The sequence below is a fragment of the Parambassis ranga genome, chromosome 3, assembly GCF_900634625.1.
Source record: "Parambassis ranga chromosome 3, fParRan2.1, whole genome shotgun sequence".
Taxonomy (NCBI): Eukaryota; Metazoa; Chordata; class Actinopteri; family Ambassidae; genus Parambassis; species Parambassis ranga.
Window position 1 is genome coordinate 12418633 of NC_041024.1, and position 17186 is coordinate 12435818.

General features: G+C 41.3%; 1 protein-coding gene across 5 annotated transcripts in view; it reads right to left on the reverse strand.

Annotated features, from left to right (window-relative positions):
• Nucleotides 1–2981: 2981 nt before the first annotated feature.
• The window catches only part of zfhx3b (zinc finger homeobox 3b), a 123053-nt gene continuing 108848 nt past the window's right edge, over nucleotides 2982–17186 (reverse strand). For 3 of the 5 annotated variants that reach the window (XM_028402447.1, XM_028402451.1, XM_028402446.1), the window contains 5 exons: nucleotides 17006–17142; nucleotides 16280–16489; nucleotides 13605–13728; nucleotides 7902–13367; nucleotides 2982–7531 (listed from right to left, as the gene is read on the reverse strand). In XM_028402447.1, the coding sequence (XP_028258248.1) occupies nucleotides 5784–7531; nucleotides 7902–13367; nucleotides 13605–13728; nucleotides 16280–16489; nucleotides 17006–17142 (7685 nt within the window). In that variant the 3' untranslated portion in view covers nucleotides 2982–5783. The remainder of the gene's footprint in view (nucleotides 7532–7901; nucleotides 13368–13604; nucleotides 13729–16279; nucleotides 16490–17005; nucleotides 17143–17186) is intronic. The other 2 variants (XM_028402450.1, XM_028402449.1) reach the window with 1 other exon arrangement.

Here is a 17186-nt window from a genome sequence, read left to right on the forward strand (position 1 = left end):
TATCTGTCTTTAACTTCTACTCATTAATGAAGACACAGTGTGTTAAGCAAATTAACTAAAGTTAGACATACTTCACTAAATTTGAAAGTATTTTCATGTTGCAGGTCTTAGATTGCTCCACCTACAATCTACGTCCAATAACACAGAGCTCAGCCATGTCAATGGAATGGAAACTTACATGTAATATTAATTTTCCAGCTCCATTGATGTAGATTACTTAATAACTTTAATTAACACAGCAATAAGGCGAGGTGTCCATTCATTAGCTGACCCTCAAAATATTTTTTTATGGTAGACTTTTATTGTTTATTCACAGAACATTTGCCCCACTGGAGCAGGAAGTGATGTTTGCTATTTAGATGGGCGGACACATTATTTAAGAAGGAAAAAGAAAGGTGTTTCAATGTAGGCTCATCAAATGCATAAATTCATTTAGGTTTTTTTGTGTCTGTTATACTGACATTAAATTGTTCTTACTGTACGTTTTTATACTTGGAGCATTTTCCTCAGTGTCTGTGCTGTTGCATAAAGTGATTGGAAAACTTTCTTTTTGAATGCATTGATAATAATCATATACTAATGAATGTCAATTTCTTCTCAAAACAGAATGAAGGTATTTATTATCATACATCCATCCATCATCTGAACCCACTTTGTCCTGCAGTGCAGGGGGATGGGGGCTGGAGCCTATAGTACAAAGAGGGAGAATGAGAAGAGTTTCGTTGCCACAACAACAAAAGAAAAGTCCAAGCCAGTTAAATGTATGCTCATACTTTTTTAATGTATCACAATGAGCAAGAAACATACTTGATGAAATATTTTCAAAGGAGTATATTCAATTACCATCTACAATCAACTTAACTAGGACAACAAGGTTTTGTGACAAAAGTTTCTTTAAAAGTCTGAAGTTCCATGTGGTTGTATGTATGTTAGTTTCCATGTAATTTGGTACAGTTTGGAAATCTTCATATAATTACAGTAACAAAAAAGCTAACAAGACTACAGTATAGAAAAGACATCAAGAACAACATTTTTGGTTTAACTTGCTCTTTTTTGTACATTGCAAGGCTGTTTTTTTCTACCCTCGGATGGGCTGCCTGGAGCCACAGAGCCATGCTTATGAGGCTCGAAGGAGGAGTAATTCAAGGAAAACAAAAAAGAAAACTCAAAGCATAAAAAAACATTGTGGCACCAGAAGTCACAAAAGGAACAGAGCGCTCCAAGTAACAGTTCATCTTTGAAGTTGGAGCAAACGGTTGTTTGGTTGTTAGTTTGGTTGTTAATTTTGGTTAATACGCTTTTTTTTAGTGTAACTGCCTCTTTAAAAACAGGCAGCTTCCAAAACTCATCCCCTCTCTGTGTTATTAATTTCTCTTAGATTATGTCACCAACAGAGAGAGGGGTGAGCCGCCATTTGACTGGAGAGCTTTTACTTGTCAACCAGAGACAAGCACACAGAAATGAAACGGGGTGTAGCAACGTGAACTGGAAGAAATGAAGCAAGCATCTCTGTCCATCCTGTCCTGAAATTTGGAAAATGTCCATCAAAGAGCAGAAGCAGAGGCAGAGCTGGAGAAAGAAAGGACAGACAGAAAAGGAGAAAGAGGCAGCTGGAGCCACTTAAGTTCAGTTTCATCTAAGGACTTTCCTCTGTGTGTCACACATGTCCATTGGTTCCAGAGTCCATTTCCATTACAGAATTGTCAGTAATCAAATAAGGAGGTGGGTTTTAAAGCTGTTTCGAGCCTGCCTTCGGCTCCCATGCCCAGTTTTGGTGTGCCCACAGCCTCTCCTGTCCTCCTAACAAGATCTCCAAAGCTTCCCAGAGTCTTTTTTTTGTATTCGTCATTCCTTCTTCATCAAAACAAAACAAAGAAAAAAAAAGGAAAAAAAAACAAAAACAAAAAGATATCTTGTTTTAAATATATCTATATCTGTATACAGGTACACGTTCGTTTTCACAGTGGGCAAAAGATGACCTCTACAGCAAAACCTTGTCTTTATCTCTCTTGTAATTGTCCATTGATATCAAGTATTCCAATGTAAGTCAGTGGATCCATGTGTCCACTTTAGCATTTTGTGCCACAATAAAATATACACTTATCTGGGGCACAATTGTTTTTTTTTTTATTATTTTGTTTCAACTGCATAAAGCTTTGGCCACATTCATATATTCAATCAAAGTAAAAACTGCTCAGTGCTTCGGTATCATCGTTCTCATTTATGATCTTATTATCATCTCTCAAATTTGACTTCCTAAATTTCAATTGTGTCACAATCCAGCTTTGTTTGTGGTTCAGGTTGTTTTGGTGTGTAACATACAAAAATAAAAACACAAACAAGGAAAAAATTGAATTGATGCTGGCTCTTATGAATTACACACACACACATACGTACATACAAACTCATACACAGTCCATACTGGCTGATTCTAATGTGGAGACTGTCTGTCATCCACAAAAGAGCCCAAAAGATTACACTTTGGAAATAAGGGAGCAAACAGTATCATCGAGACAATGAATATAAAGAACATTATCACACCATAAAGTGGCCAGGTCATAATTTTTGTTTCTTAATTTCAGCAATTCAAATTAAAGCTAGTGTTAATTTATGATAGAAAGTAATATACAGAAACTAAAATAAAATACAAATACTCATAAGAAAATAACAATACATGTCCGACATTATTTGAAAATTAAAATAAAGCATATCGGGGGGAAAAACTGTACAACTTAAGATTGTTTTTTCCAAAATAAGAAAGCACATATGAACAGTATTTCAGGGAAGTGGAAGCTTGCAGACCAGATCTTCTGACTTTCAAAAGCATGCTGTGGTATTAACACCAGATCACATTTCTCTGCAAGACTTTTTCAACTCTTCTTCAGATTGTGCCTTGTATTCATTAGGGCGAACATATTGGCTATACAATAGTGGCCAAAAAAGTAGTTCTTCACAAATTTAAATATGTCTTGGTTTTTTTTTTTTTTTAAATAAAAGTTGATCAGATCATCAGTGAGAAGGGTGGGGGTACCTATGCACATTCATTTCATTTGCAACACAATGAAATAGGTGACTTCTTTGGACATGAAAGCATCCTAACTATTTGAGAACAAGGGACATCTTCAAAAACTCCTCCTACCTTTTCCAGAAATAATGCTTTGGAATGAAGATGTCCCTTTAAAACCTGTAACCTATATGTGGAAGTGGCACCCTGCAGAAACATGCGACGACTCACTGGTGGACCTCCGAGCAATAGAGGGGGGGGCAACATCACCTCAGCAAAACAGCCATTATTTCCCTCTGAGACTAGTTGTAGGTTGACTGGCATAAATGTTACTAAACCTATGAGACGCATCAGTACCAGATGTATTATATACATTTTTTGGTAACCACTATTACTTGCTTTAACAAGTGAGCAACAACCTTGACTGGATGGAGGGATTCTCAGCAATATCCATGCCAGCACAAAATGACATATGGAGGTCACTTTGTTCAGCAACCAATGATGCAAAAAAAATTACACAACAGTTTACAGTCACTTTTAAAAATGAGGAAAAAAATAGATTGTGACAGTTTAAAAGCAATCAGATGAAATAGGATCAGTCCTTGCTTAAGAAAAAATCCATTGTGATATTTGGAATGCACTGTTCTTTACAAACGTCATAATCATTGGCTTTAAACATTGGTCTGTTCAAAAAGAAAGTCGGCAAAAATGTCCTTTGGAACATATATTCACAGTCTTCAAAAGTTCCGTTTTTGCAACAAGAAGAAAAAAAAAAGGTGTTGCAGAGGCAAGAAATTGGTTTATTGTTTGTTTTAGTTAAAGCTTAGCCAAAAGCAAAATGAGCATGCATCTAGGTATTCTTTTGTTTTTTTTCCTTTTCTTTTTTTCAAAATTCTACATTAGCAGCAAAACTTATGTCCTTGAAGACCAGACCTTATACATTTTTCTTTAAAAAAATGGACATTTGAATGTGACAAAAGTCAAACAAAGATTAATAACCTCTATCTTACAAACTGCAATGGCTCTGTAACGGTGCTACTCCACAATGCAAGGACAAGGGCCCTTTTTGGTTTTTGGTATTTACGTAAAAAAGCCACCTGTTTGCTTGCAAAGAAGCAGAAACGGCAACTCTGATGCGTACTCCTTTATCTTTTAAAACTTTGTTTTCTTTCCTCTAAAAACAGCAACAAATTCTCAAGTATAAAGAAGCCTCTTTTCTCATCTTTATGCACCAATGGTGAAAGTGTTTAGTCTTTGGATTTTCTTTTTGTCTTAAAGCGTGAGAATTATTATTAGTATTCTTTTTTCATTTTCATTTATGACAACAAAAATGTCAAAATGAAAAGAAAGACTGTAGCCACACTACATGAAAAACAAAGGACCTGCTTTGTAGCATACACATCTACAAACACAGGAGAGCAGAGAAAAATAAGTGCGAAGAGAGGAACAAGAAAAGTGAGAAATAGGAGTCAGACAGTGATAAGTGCACAAAGGTAACACAAAAAATTAAATAAAATAAAACTTACTATATTTCACCCAGGATCATTTGTTTTTTTTTCATTTTGGTTAGCACAATTCCAACCAAAGCATAAAAATTTAAATAATTCTAAAAGAGGATCCTGCCTTGTCAGGAGGGGTATTTGGGTGAATATTTCCCAAGAAGTTGAGAAGACAGAAACAAAGTTCAGATAAATTACCTGTCCATAATCTAGACTAGATCGGAATGACCAAGACAACATCAAATGAAGTGTCATAAAATTGGACAATACAAAAGCTAAATGCATGTACACAAAGTTTTTTTTTTCAACCTACCATACTGTTTAAATTCATTTCCAATGCAACAATCTACTTAACACCAAAAATGCTCATATCTATCATAAATACAGAAGGTTGATGTCTTTTTTTTTGTTTTTTGTTTTTAATCAAAACTCTTGTTATCGCCCGCTATTATGTCTGCAATGCTCTCCTAGACTGGGTATGATGGGACTGTGATTTCCCCTTCACTTTAAAAGGATTCCAAATATTATATCAGCAAATCATTTACCCTTTTTTGAATGCCCAGATTAAAATGCCGTAACTTTTCTTAAAACTTTCTATAATTAAATCAGAAAGAAGAAAATAAAAGAATGCTCATCTCCTGTTGGAAACAAAAAGGTGTAAAACATGGATTTCTGTAACAGAAAAAAACATCTGTGAGCTGTTGACCTGAGAATAAAATAGACATTACATTATTCCTTTACTTTTGCAAGCCATTGGTATCTGAATGCTTAAATAGCAAGAAAACTGATAGACTATTCTCCCATACAGTACATACTGGCTTTTTGTGACTGTGCTATTAAGAAGAAAGTATTACAAAACAAAGGGACATCTTGTTGACTCGCATTTCTTCAAAAGGGTTCTTGGGCCATTGATCAACTTTGAGGCAGTCCATTTCCATACAGTACAGCATTCCCCCTACCATTACCCAAAACATAACTGCAGCGACTTTTTTTCTGTTCTCACCTATTAGTATGCATGTATTTCTGTTGAGTAAAACAAATACAAAACAAAATACAAAATGAAAACCAGCATGTTGATATGGGAAAACAATCCACTAACATTTAAAATTTTTGGTTACAAGCTTTGGAATTGCAGTTAGTCTTTACACATCTTTTTCTGAAATTGGTTTGTATACTTTAATGTATTTTTAACATTGCTGCTTTTTATGTTTTTTTTATTTGTGTTTTTTTTTGTCTTTTTTTTAGTGTTTTTTAAATATTGTCCATCACTGAAAGCTCTTTTACAATCTGATGGAGTCTGTTCCTACACTAGCAAGATTACTACTACAACTATTACTGTCTTTGACAAAGCCAGGCTGCTGTGGCTCCTCTGCCGTCCTGCCCAGCCTGTCCGCTGACTTCTGACTGCTGTCAGAGTCAGACTCGTCGGTAAAGACGTCTGTTGGTATCGAGGTCTGAACTCCTGAGGTGCTCAATGAACTTGAGGTAACCGTTGAAGGTGAGGAAACTGGAGGAAAGGAGGAGGAGGAAGAGGAGGGACTTGCGTTGGGCTTCCCAGCTAAAGCTCTGGAGAAGGGGGCCTGGGGCCAGGGTTTGCCGGCAGCTGTGGTGTTGAGTGGGGTAGTAGTGGAGGAGCACAGGGAGGAGGAGACAGCAGAGGATGGCATGGTGGCTGATGTGGTTGGCGGGGGAGGTGGGCTGCTGATGGGATGAGTGGCAGACTGCGAGGTAGATGCGGTGTTAGGACTGGGGAAGCAGGCTGAAGAGTGAGGTAATAAACTAGTAGCGTGCTCTTTGGCATTTCTGACTGATCGCATGATTGTTCTGTGTTTGTGCAATGCCGATTCCAGGTGTTGACTGAGTGCTTTCTCCCCATCCAACGTAGTGTCACATGCCAGGCAGTCATAGAGACTCCCAGCCCCTACACCTACGCCACCGGGGACACGCAGCAACATCTCTTGCAGGTTTGCCACAGACTGACCGAAAAAACAGTTAGATTTAAGGTGGGTAATAGCCGCTTCTTCCTTGATGAAAACTGCTTGACACTTGCGGCATGCCAGTTTATACTGCACCTTGGGGACAATGTACTGGTCTAGATGGGAGTCTACAGCTTTGCCATCCATCTCATTCTGCTCAGAGGGTACTTTATTATGAGAGGAGGAGGAGGAAGAGGAGGAGGAGGAGGAAGTGGGGGGTTCATTGTGGGGGTTGCCCTTTTGCTCCTCTGTTTTCACTGGATCTTTGGCAGAATCTTTGCGATCCCCCAAGGTTTGAGGGGGAACTGAAGTTTGGCTCACCTTGGGTTGCTGGATCTGCTGAAGCTGCCGCTGCTGCTGCTGTAATGCCTCCTGCAAGCTCTGCTGATATTGCTGGTAATGCTGCAGTAGGGACCCTGGAGACAGGCCCATCAGTGCTTGTGACAATGCTGGGTTGTAAGGGAACAGACTTTCCATGCCATACATTGGTTGCAGGTAGCCTCCTTGGAGAGCTCCAGGGATCTGTGGGGTATAATATGGAGAAAAGCCAGGCATGAAGTAGGGTAGAAACTGGTTTGTAAGGAGAGCTGTGGGGTCTGATGCCAAAGCAGCCTGCAGGGCCTGGAGCTGTGCGGCATCTACCACATACTCCATGCCTGGTGTAGGCATAGAGGTGGCAGGAACAGCTGTATCTGGTTTCTCCTTCTTGGCGCTGGCAGCAGAAGTGGAAGGGGCAGGGGTGCTTCCAGTAGATGATGGGGTTGAGGGCTTCTCACTCTGTTCCTTGGTCTTCTCCTTCTCTCTTACCCTCTCAGCATCACGTTCTTTGGGGTGTTCAGGCCGCGAGCCGGACTGGGTAGTTGAGGGAGTGGAGTTGGATGTAGAAGCGGGGCTTGAGTGGGAAGTAGATGTGTTGGTCTGGGCTGGGCTGGATGCGGCAAGAGATGATGAAGAGGGTGGCTTGTTGGGTAATCCAGATGTGGGTAGGCTAGGTGAGGGAACACTGGCACCAGGCATGTTCAGGAGGTTTGAGGGTTTCGGAGGAGTTAAAGCTGAAAATGTTTCAAATAGAGATACAAATTAACAGTTAATTGGTATTTATCTTGCATGCATGCACATCTGTTTATTTAATAACACTTATAAGATAAAGGATAATCTGTTGTTCTAACAATTAAATGTTTCACTTAGTAGCACATGTCAATAATAAATAGAGCATGCATTCAATGTAGATGTGTTTCCAATTGAATATTGTATTTGAAGAGAAAATACAAAGGTTGTATTCCAGTGTTGTAGTATGATTGTAAAATAAAGCTACATACAAACATTCAAGGGCTAATCATCGTTTTAATTAGATCTGTTGAAAATACGTCTGCCCTTCTGTGCATCGATTTTTTTGCAATTAAATGCAAAATGTTGACGTACCTGAATTCGAGGAGTTAAAGCTGGAAAGAGAGGGGCTACCAACCCCAGGCAAAAGCACAGGTGGGATGCCTTGCAAATTTGGATAGGCTGACTGGAGATTCAGGGCCTGCATTGCTGGGTTGTCAAACATCCCCTGTTGTTGCATGGCCTGTTGCTGTGCCAGTCCTAGAACTTCATTGGCCTTCTTAATGCGGTCCATCTCTTGCTGGGCCATAAGCTGGCGGACAGTGGCTGGGTCAAAGTATTCTTTTTCCTTATCGATCTGACTGCCAATGGTATCCTTCACCTTAGAGATGTGTTGCTGGGAGAAAATGTGATCCCGAACAGAGAGGCGAGCACTGTACTTGACACCACACAAAGTGCATTCTGTCTTCGGCCCCTCGTAAGATGTCTGATTTATTCCGAAGTGCTTGGCCATATTGAGCTTTGCTTTTTTCTCTTTAGCACGGGCATTTTGAAACCACACCTGAACCACTCTCTTTGGAAGTCCAATTTCATTGCCAAGCACCTCACACTCCAGCATTGTTGGAGTCCTGTAGTCGTTAAAACAGGATTTCAACACTTTCAGTTGAAGGTTAGTCATCTGAGTTCGGAAGCGCTTTTGGCCAGGTCGATCTCCACTGTCAATGCTCCTGCTACCTGAGGCTCCAGGACTAGGTGAGCAGGGGTCAGCCAGGCTGGATGTCTCACTGTGGTCAATCATATTTTCATTTTCATAGTCCTTAGCATAATAGCTTGTTGCAGGGCTTACCAGCCCAGAGGACATCTGGTCATCATTTTCAAGGATCGGGGCTGAGCCTCCAGACTTAGATAGGTAATCACCACTATTCTGGCTGTGCTTTGCATCAGCACTGTCATTATCAGCATTGGCCTCATCACCTGTGGTTGTGTCTGTGATGGCCGTATTCACAGAAGAGCAGTCATCATTATCAAGCTTGTTCTGATCAAAGCTGAGGTTCACAGAGGACATAGTTGCAGTCTCAAAATCTTCCATTCCTTCAACTTTAATGGATGAAGGGCTGAGTAGACCTCTGGGGGATAGATCCATGCTTTTGTTGACAGGTGACATGGACGAACTTTGTCCATCGCTGTTTGTGATTGGGGTGTCTAGGGTATCCATTTTTATCTGCATGCTGTCCTGTTCAGGCAACATACCAGCGAGTGTTAAGTTATATCCAGCTCGTTTTGCTTCATGCCAGTGACGAGAGCGAATGTGAGCCTCAAGGGCAGTTTTTGCTTTAAAGAGAGCACGACAAAAAGGGCACCTACGATGAGCTTGAGCTGGCCCTACTGCTCTGAACTGGCCTTTTCTCTCTCTGGCTCTGGTATTCTGGAACCAAACTTGTACTACTCTCTTTTTCAATCCCACCTCATGAGCAATGTGATCTAGCATTTTACGTGTAGGATTTGAATCTAATAAATACTTCTGATACAGGATCTCTAGTTGCTCAGGTGTGATGGTGGTTCTGAGCCTCTTGTCTCTCTGTGGCTCTTCTCCGCTATTTGTGCTATCATTCTCTCCTGGGCTAGTGCTTGCTTTCTCCTCTAACTTCCTCTTCAGGGAGTTCATAGTAGAGGTTGGTGTAGAGGGAGAGGTGGCAGAGCTGCTGGGAATCTGTGGCATTGACCCAGCGAGCAGCTGACTTGCCAAGAGAGGATTGCTGGGATCAAATAGCATGAAAGGCATGTCAATTGGACGGTCGAGGAATTGAGGGTGGATGAATTGATTTTGCACAGAAAGGAAGTGTAATTGCTGGTGTTCTTGCCAGTGCTCAAATGAGGGGAAGCCAATCTTGCACTGCTCGCACTGGTATGGGATCATCTGTTGCGCCAGTTGTTGAGTGGCAGAGGTGAGGTGTTGATTGAGGCTCATGTGAGAGCTTTGCGATGAGGACTGGCTTGTCTGAGAGACTGAGGGACCACACTGCTGTTGCTGCGAGAAGGAGGAAGATGAATGCTTGATGGGCTTAGTAACGTTTTGGATTTTTTCCTCTCTCTGTGGTCTGTGGTGTTGTGTCTCTGACTGGGATTGGTGCACAATTTCCTGTTTAATAGAGATTTGGTTTTCTCGTGGATCAGGAGAAATTTCTGGTAACTGCTTGGGCTTCTCATCATAGAGGTTTGAGGAGGTTGCCGGTGTGGCCTCCTCTTTCTCGGTAGATGTGAGGTGTGAAAATGCTGAAGTCGAGGGTGGAAGTGGGCAGAGACTTGAAGAGGAGGGCATTGGGGTGTGACAGGAAGAGCCAGATGGAGTGTAATATTCATGAGTAAGATCTGCTGAATCCTCATTTTGGCTGTCATCCAGTCCATCCTCATCTTCATCTTTGTAACACAGCTTCTTTTGGTGTTTTATTAGATCAAAAATCCGCTGGAAAACCAGACTACATTTCTTGCACTGGTAGTTCAGATTCGATGTGCGGATATATCTGTCATTTGACAGCTCTCGTCTTTCACCATCTTTTACACCCTCACCCTGGTTTTCATAGTTTTTCCTTGCCTTCTGGCGAGCATTCTGGAACCACACAACAATGACACGTGTGGGGAGACTCAAAAGGTTTGAGAGCTGTTCAAATTCATCATCCTTGGGATAAGCATTGGCATCGAAGAAGTCCTGTAGAACTCTTAGCTGGTAGTCGGTAAACCTTGTCCTAGATGATCTCTTACTTCCATATAGTTCATGTTTCTGAGGTTCAGGGGAAGGAGGTTTGGAATCAACTTTGGTGTCCTCAAGAGTTGTAGTGGGTGGATTGTTAAAATTGTAGGGAGAGTCTTTATTGCGCTGCCTTTCTTTAAAAAGAGTGTTCCTGAACCAGTGCTTTATGACTTTTTGTGGCAGCCCTGACTTGTCTGCCATCTCTTTAATCTGTTCCTCATTGGGTGAATTGTTGATATCGAAGTACTGTCTCAGGACCCGTAGCTGGTCATCTGTGATGCGAGTCCGTGGCCTCTTGTTTTGCTGCTGCAGCATGGCTGGTGTAAGTTGTTGTTGATAGAGCTGAGCCAGGTCTGATGCTAGGCTTGGCTCCACAGATGGTAACTGGGGAGGTAACTGAGTAGGCAGTGACTGGAGAGACATGGGCTGCATCATGAGTGGTGAGAAGAGGGGCAAATCCATTGGCATAGGGATTTGTGTCATTGTAACTGGTGGCTGTGGGGTAGGTACAGTTGGTGGTGTGATTGACGCAGCAGAGACAGGAATATTAGGTGTGGGAGCTCTTTGTGGTGGAGGAGGGGGTGGAGGTGGAGGTGGAGGAGGTGGTGGAGGAGCCTGAGCAGCCTCTGGTGTAGAAGGTCTCAGTGGGTAGAGTTTATCATAATGCTCTCTGTATTCCTTGGCAAATCTCTCAAGGGATCGAAATGGAAAGAAGGCCTGGTGGATATGCTCCTGGTGACTCTTTAGAATTAGAATGTTTGAAAACAGCTTGCCACAGGCTTCACATTCCAGTTTCTCTAATCCCTCAATGGGGTCCACCACTCTTGTTATTCCACCTGGACCACTTGATCCAGCAGGCCCAGCTGTCTTCTTCTGAGCTTTCTGTTTATTTTCATTGTACTGAATGACTAACTCAAACCCAAAATTTTCCAGCAGGGCTTTAGTTGCATTTCCTCGAGCATCTGAAGCAATCCTTGGTGGAGGCAAGCCAGTATCATGGTTTATGTTTATTGAAATATGCTGAACATCCTTTTTTTCTTTTGGCTTACTTTCTGTAGAATCTTTGTTTACATAGTCTTCATTTTCTGTTGTATCCTTCTCTCTGTGTATATCTCTATCCTTCTCATGCTGAGTGGAGGGAGATTTCTGCTTTTTTTCAGCCTGCTGATGTGGGGATGCACTCTGCTGCAGCAATGCCATCTGGCTTTGAACCTGTGAGTGAGATTGCTGCTGTTGCTGCTGCTGCTGCTGAAGGTGGTGGTGCATTAATTGTTGCTGCAAGCAGCTCTGCTGGGCCTGCTGAGCTGAGTTTTTCAAATCTTCTAACAGTGAGGAGGTGGAGGATCCTGCAAGGCCAAGTGCTGAGTTACTGATGTTGATCTCTGGGTTCAGCTGAAATTCTGCTCCAGGGATGTAGAAAGGAAACAGCAGCTGTTGCTGTTGGAGGGAGAGAAGTGCATCAGTTGTCATTGGGAAGTGCTGCAGAAGTGCTGGGTTGAATAACTGTGATTGGAGAAGGGCAGCCTGCTGCTGCAGCTCTTGCTGAAGCTGGGCTTGAGCTTGAGCCTGAGCCTGAGCCAGCTGCTGCTGCTGCTGAAGCTGCTGCTGCTGCTGTTGTCCCCTTGCAGAAAGAATGTCTGTATATTTAGTCTTTTTAACTTCGTGGTTCTCAGACGGCGAGGAATGACAGCTTACTGAAGAATTCCCCAGGCTTTCATGGGTCTGGTTCATGTGGTTTCCTCCAAGAATATTCTGAGCTGTTTGAGACCCAGAGGTACTGTGGTTGGTGGAGCTAGTTGTTGAGTTGCTGGCTGGGCTTGGACTAGATGTTGAAGTGCGCATGCTGGACCCAACAGTACTTGCTGAGCTAGTAATTCCACCTGCTGCTTCGAGTTTGGCAGCTCTAGCTTTGGTCTGGTGTAAAACAGAGCGCATGTGGATTTCCAAAGTAGAGCTCTGGCTATATGCCACATTGCAAGTGCTGCACTTGAATGGTTTGTTGTCGGGACTGCTGGTAGGCTCAGGCTGACCAGTAGTGGACTCCTGAAGAGCCCTCTTCACCTTGTGCAGGTGAGAGACAGAGTTATAATGAACCAGAAGAATGTTTTTCTGTGTAAAAGACTCTTTGCATACAGTGCATTTAAAAGGCCGAGATGGATCCAAGAACTTCTCCATGGTGAAGTTGGGGCCTTTTCTAAATGGCAAAGCACGTTTAGGCTCAGAACCAGAATCTTCCTGCAGGGATCCAGAGTCACTGCCTGTTGGGCTTTGTTTTTCCTCTGGATCACTTTCATCTCCATCTTTGTCATCTTCTCCCAGACTTCCATGTTCCTCACCAAGGGTCGGATCACCCATTACCATAATGTCCCCATTTATTAATAGGCCTCCATATAGCTGCTGGATATCAGCTTCACTCAGCTCAAGGTGGCTGGTTTCTAAATGCTTCTTCAAGGCCTGTAGTGTTCTGAAGCTTCTCTGACAAAGGCAACACATGGTGGCTGCCCTGATCACATGGTACTGAGAATGGAGTTGTAATTTCTCCACAGTCTTGAAGGCCAGGCTGCATTGGTTGCAGCGGTACTTGTAGACATGGCGATCTGAGACCGGCAACTGGGGCCTTTTGTTGTGAACTTCATTGAAGTGCATTTGGAGTGAATTGGAGGACTTGAACACTTGATTACAGCCTTTCTTCCAGCACAAGAATCCAGTGGCATCATCCCTCTCTGATTGTTGATCATCGAGAGGTGATTTTCGAGCTTCCGCTATTTCTGTAGGGAGTGACACCCCTTTCTCTGGATCAGCATCTGACACATCTGTGATTAGGGCAAAAGAAGAGAGCATTTCATCAGGTCAACACAACTGCTCAAACTTTTTTTTGTAATGTCAATACAGAATTTTAAAGCAACCATGTTTTATATGGTATGGATTCTTTATTTCAATGATTCTTTCTTCTTAGCCTGTGCAAAAACTACTGAGTGTATAAGGACAATGGGCCCTGATCACTATTATTATAAGAAATGTGACCATTTCTAACAGAGACATATACTAACCAGCTTGTTTCTTTGTTTCTTCAGAGTTGGAGTTGGCTGTTGCATGAGGGGTGCTCTGGGACTCTCTGTCTGGACTGGGTACAGGTATGAACATGCTTGCTGGTAGTGCTTCAGTTGCTGTCACCTGGAAAATAAACAAGACACAGTGGAATTTAAGCACTCACTGCAGAATTTTATATTTTACTGTAAACAACTAAATGTAAATTACTGATACAAAAAAGAAGGTAGACAATGTAAAGTGACAAATCAATAATATTTTTTCCCCAAAGCACTACAAATTATTGACATAAAAATCAAATGTCCAAACCAAGTCTGCTCCTTAAGTCAGCAAATTTTAACCAAATTATGTGTTATGTTATGCTTTTTAATAAATCCATAATCAAGATGTATCTATTTATAGTCCTTTGGAGTAATATTAAATGATGATAAAAGATGTTAATACATACATATTGAGATAACCCACTACTATCACTACATAACTAAGTATATATAAGCATTATTAAACCTGATTTCAAAATGGAATGCTTTACTAATTACTACTTACTAATGCTTTGCTTTGCTAACATATGTAGCATATGCTTTCTAATTATTTCACTAATAGGCACGGTGAAAACACAGCTGAAAGTACTGTAGCATATCATATAGCCTAAAAGCCAGATCCAAATTGAGAAGAATCCCCCCCAAGCAATGTGGGCTTCAAGGTTAAATGGAACATTTAACACTTTATATCACTGGGTCCAGCACCTCGTTATAATAAATGTCTGGTTACAAATGCAACATAGATAGCCAGCCAATTTTTTATATCTTTGTCAGCCCTCTATGTCTTTAAAATAATTTGCAAAAAATAATGTAACCAGCCGCCACAACAACAACAACAAAAAGCAATGATTTACATTACAAAGTTGACTGTTTCTAGACAACTGCTTCATTAGGCGATTAGAGGAAAGAGCTGAATATCCCAAGGTCACTTTTAATTTGGACTGCCTAATTGGCAAACATAGTTCAAAATGGCTATCATCCAGCCAGACTCAGAATTAATGAAGCACAATTATTTTCATTACCCCTATCTCACACAGACAGAACATGAGACAGAGGGAGGGATATGTGTACATTATATACATACTTTGTAATTTATATATGTATATATATTGTGTATGAGACAGAAGCGTGAGGGACCTGATGGGGTGGAAAGGAAGTAGTGCAAAGGTGATGGAAGAATGAAAGGTGGCAGAGTGAACACATCATTATGTATGCTTGGCAAGAAATAAGTCACCTATTTCTGAATTAATTAGGCTCTTCTTCGTAGACACGTGAAAAGGATAAAGTACCTTTCCATCTGCATTCACCAGTTATAAAAAGGTGCTGGCTTTAATGTGTGTTATATTACCTCTCTTCTATCTCCTCTTGTAGTGCTTCAGTACATTACTACCTCTATAAAAGAAATAAATATTGCCGTCTACCATACTAATGTTCTTGCCATTTACTTTCTAGATGGGGGATGAAGATGGTTAGGCAGCAGACAGAGCAGTGTTTTATTCGGTGATTGTCCAGCAAGCTATTTAGCTTCACAGGACAGAACAGAACAATGATTTGCTCTGTGATTTACAAGGAAACAGAGAAAATAAAATTGTATTTCCCCTTAATGAGCATTAAACAAAGCCAAAGGAAGTTTTCTCTCTAGAGGAAAAGGGCGTGTTATGGCACTGCAGCAAGTATAAATCTAACCACAGATAACGTGACTAAGGCTGGTATAGCATGTTGCATTTGCATGTATGTAGTGTATATTTGTATGATTATAGCTGACTGACAGTGACTACTGAAGTAAGTGGTGTAACTGTTACTGTGCCACAATTATTCTAACATTCACAATAAAAGGTTTTGTGTTGACTGGGACACAGGTGATCATAGACATGGCAATGATGTCTGTAGTGAAGTAATAAATGGCCTGGGAGCTGAAATCATTAAAAATACAAAAACAGATTATGAGTTCTCCCAAAATGACTGTGATTAGAGGAGAGCTGGAAAAGGGTTTTTTGGTGGTGGGTGCATTAAGACAATTAACAAGAAACTAGGAGTAAAAATAAGCCATTTCACAATTAACAGTATTCTTTATGTTTTATAAAAAGGACTGAATGTTGGCAATTTAGAGCAGAGGCAACAGCAGTGACAACTGTTCCCACAGCTCAACAGCTGCTCCAGGATGACAGATTCATTAACAGTAAGTTACTCATGTTCTTGGCATTGCTGAACCCTCACACAGGTCCTTGACCTGACACACTGCCTGCTATCTGACTGGCCATGTGTGTAAGCTCAGCCTACAAAGAAGAGCGTGCCTTTGACTCACTCTGTTCTTTTTTCATCCATCACTTTTAATGAATTTGGAGATAATAACACTGTAAGACACTGCATGGCTAGATATATTACACCTTTTATAGGATTCATATAGTCACTGTATAACTTAGATGGCTTGAGAAGCGCTTTGTTCATCTTTTCATTGCATTCCCCACGTTATTTGTGCACTCTATTGCTGTTGCACTACTGTAGATGACCAAAGAGCCTATCTCTCTAACAAGGGCAACTTAAGGTTAGCTTTAGATATGCAGCTTAGTAAATTAATTAAATAAAAAGCACTTGTGACAGAAAATAAAATAAAACTGACATTACAAAGTACGTACATGACTTACTGTGGCAATGAGCTTATCTACACAGTCAGGAGCCACACTGTGGAGGTGTGTGAGGTGGAACTGCAGGTGGATCTTGTTGTTGAGCATGTCCTGGCATAATGGGCAGCGTAACATAGGCTGGACAGAGTGCTGCGTCATCACGTGCATTCTGAGACGATTCAGGTCAGTGTTGGTGAACTTGCAGTATGGACACTGGTACATCTGAGTGGTGAAAACAGAGAAAAGGAGGGGGTTCAATAGGGTGAAATAGGTGTGCTGAAGATGGTGGGTCTGCTTGAAGAAAAGCTGTAGATCAGGGGGAGAAAGACTTTGGCCCCCTTCCCTCAAGCAAGCAGATCCCTCTGATCACAGACAAGTGTGTAATTCTGAGCACCACTGAGTCTTGGCACCCACTTCAAAGTGCTCTCATCTGTCAAATACTATATTGATTTTCCACCTTATACACAATTAGCAGTGCTACTGCTGCAGAAAGGCGAAAATAATTTTGATTTGAAGTAAAATTCTGCATAATATAAAAAGAGTGGGTGTGATTACTAACTGAAAATTATCTTTATTTTTTTCCCATATTTTAATTGATGTGTAAAGTTTTAGGTTTATAATGAGGCCATACTAATTTGGGATGAGATGACCATTAGCAAGAAACCTCTAATTCAAAGAGTTTTTACGAACATCCAAGGGTATCAATGTGAAAAAAATTCAGTGATTTTTAACCCTCACCTGCTCTGCAGCGCCCTTCTCTGCTGTCCTGGGACGCTTTGAGGAGACCTGGCTCTCTGAGGTCTCTGACCGTGAAGAGGGCCTTTTGGAAGGAACTGGGGAATCTGACTGGTGCCGTTCCAAGTGGCCGGACAAAGCTGAACAAACGCACAGACACACACAAACAAGGAGGGATGAAGAG